The sequence below is a fragment of the Guillardia theta genome (assembly GCF_000315625.1).
Source record: "Guillardia theta CCMP2712 unplaced genomic scaffold GUITHscaffold_3, whole genome shotgun sequence".
Taxonomy (NCBI): Eukaryota; class Cryptophyceae; order Pyrenomonadales; family Geminigeraceae; genus Guillardia; species Guillardia theta.
In genome coordinates, this window is record NW_005434671.1 from 1,246,407 (window position 1) to 1,248,070 (window position 1,664).

General features: G+C 60.3%; 1 protein-coding gene across 1 annotated transcript in view; it reads left to right on the forward strand.

Moving 5' to 3' along the window:
• Positions 1-253, forward strand: part of GUITHDRAFT_100130 (hypothetical protein) — a gene marked incomplete at both ends in the record, with an annotated part of 1,546 nt that extends 1,293 nt beyond the window's left edge. The window contains one exon of the mRNA XM_005841578.1: positions 128-253. Within this exon, the coding sequence (XP_005841635.1) occupies positions 128-253 (126 nt within the window). The remainder of the gene's footprint in view (positions 1-127) is intronic.
• Positions 254-1,664: the final 1,411 nt, after the last annotated feature.

Here is a 1,664-nt window from a genome sequence, read left to right on the forward strand (position 1 = left end):
CTTCCTCCTCCTTTTCTGTGAGCTGTTGGCCGTTGGCTCCTCACTCCTCCCCCCTCCCTCCCTTCTGATCCTCGTCATCTGCATTCCTCTCTCCTCCTTCCTCCGTCCTCGTCTGATGTGAATGCAGTTGGAGGTGGCGTCCAAGGTAGTGAAGGCGGAGATCATCGAGTACCAGCAGGGCAAGGGGCGAGAAGCTGCGGTGGAGGGCGAGGAGAGGGAAGTGAAGAAGAACAAGAAGTGCTCTGTACAGTGAAGGCCAAAGATAACAGACAGGCTGACATTGTGAGGGGATAGGGAAGGGATAGCAAGGAGATGGGAAGGGAGGGGAAGGAGATGGGAAGGGAGGGGATGGGAGGGGAGAGGAGGTGAAGGGATCTTCGCTCATCCTTGCTTTGTGCCCTCCTGGTGCATTTCGCACAAGCCTCGCACTGCTGGCTGCAGATGGCATGTGAGGACGCGGGGCGAAAGAGCATCGTTGAAGTACGTCTCCTGCCTGGAGCGAGGAAGGAAGGGACGCAGGAGAGGAGGAGGAGAAAGAGGAGGAGGAGCATGCATGTGTCACAGTTCACCTGGAGAGGAGGAAGAGGTGCCTCTATCCTGGGCTTCAGCGCGTCCATCAGAGCCACTCCTCGCTTCTCGCCGAGCTCCTGCTGACCATCAAGAGGGGCAGAGAGGAAGCAGCAGCAGCAAGGGAGGACGAGGGATGGCAGAGAGGAAGCAGCAGCAGCAAGGGAGGACGAGGGATGGCAGAGAGGAAGCAGCAGCAGCAAGGGAGGACGAGGGATGGCAGAGAGGAAGCAGCAGCAGCAAGGGAGGACGAGGGATGGCAGAGAGGAAGCAGCAGCAGCAAGGGAGGACGAGGGATGGTAGTCTCACTCGAAACAGTTGATCAATGTCCTCCTCAAGCTCCTCCTCTCTCGCATCCTCCCGTGCCTCCTCCTCCTCCTCTCCTCGACCAGGATCGTGGAGAGGTGGAAGCTTGTTCTGGCTGCGGTGGAAGCGAGCAGCGTCGAGGCAGGAGACGTACTTCTTGTCTGACCTCCTCTCTCCTCGCAATGCTGGAGCAGCCGTCAAGATTGAGGAGGGGAGCCACGAGAGCAGTGAAGGAGGAGACAGAGGACAAGGAAGGGCAAGGGGGGAGAGAATGTGAGAGGCAAAGGAGGAGGACGAAGCGCAAGGGGGATCAAGAGACGCGGAGGAGGAGGTTGGACGGGGTGGGGTGGGTGGGCAGAGGGAGGGGTTGTCACCCATCTCTGCCGTTTCTCTTGCTAGCGAGCAGCTCACGGGCATCCCATGGCCGCTGAAGCCTCCGCAAACCCAGACCCTGATACCAGCTTCACCTTCCTCCTCCTCCTCCTCCTCCTCCTTCTCTTCCTCTTCCTCTTCCTCCTCGTCCTCCTTTCCCTCCCCCATCCCGCTCTGTCCCCCATCTCCCCCCTCTCGTCCTCTTCCTCGTCCTCTTCCACTTCCTACCCTCCCCGCTCACCTCTTCCTTCCTGGCACAGCTCCAACGACAGGGCGCAAGTCCGGGGTTTCAGCTATCAAACCTATGGAGGGAGTGAATGCCAAGGGAGGGGAAGGGAAGGGAAGGGAAGGGAAGGGAGGGAGGAGGGAGGGAGGGGGAGGGGGAGGGGGAGGGAGGAGGGAGGAGGAGGGAGGGAGGG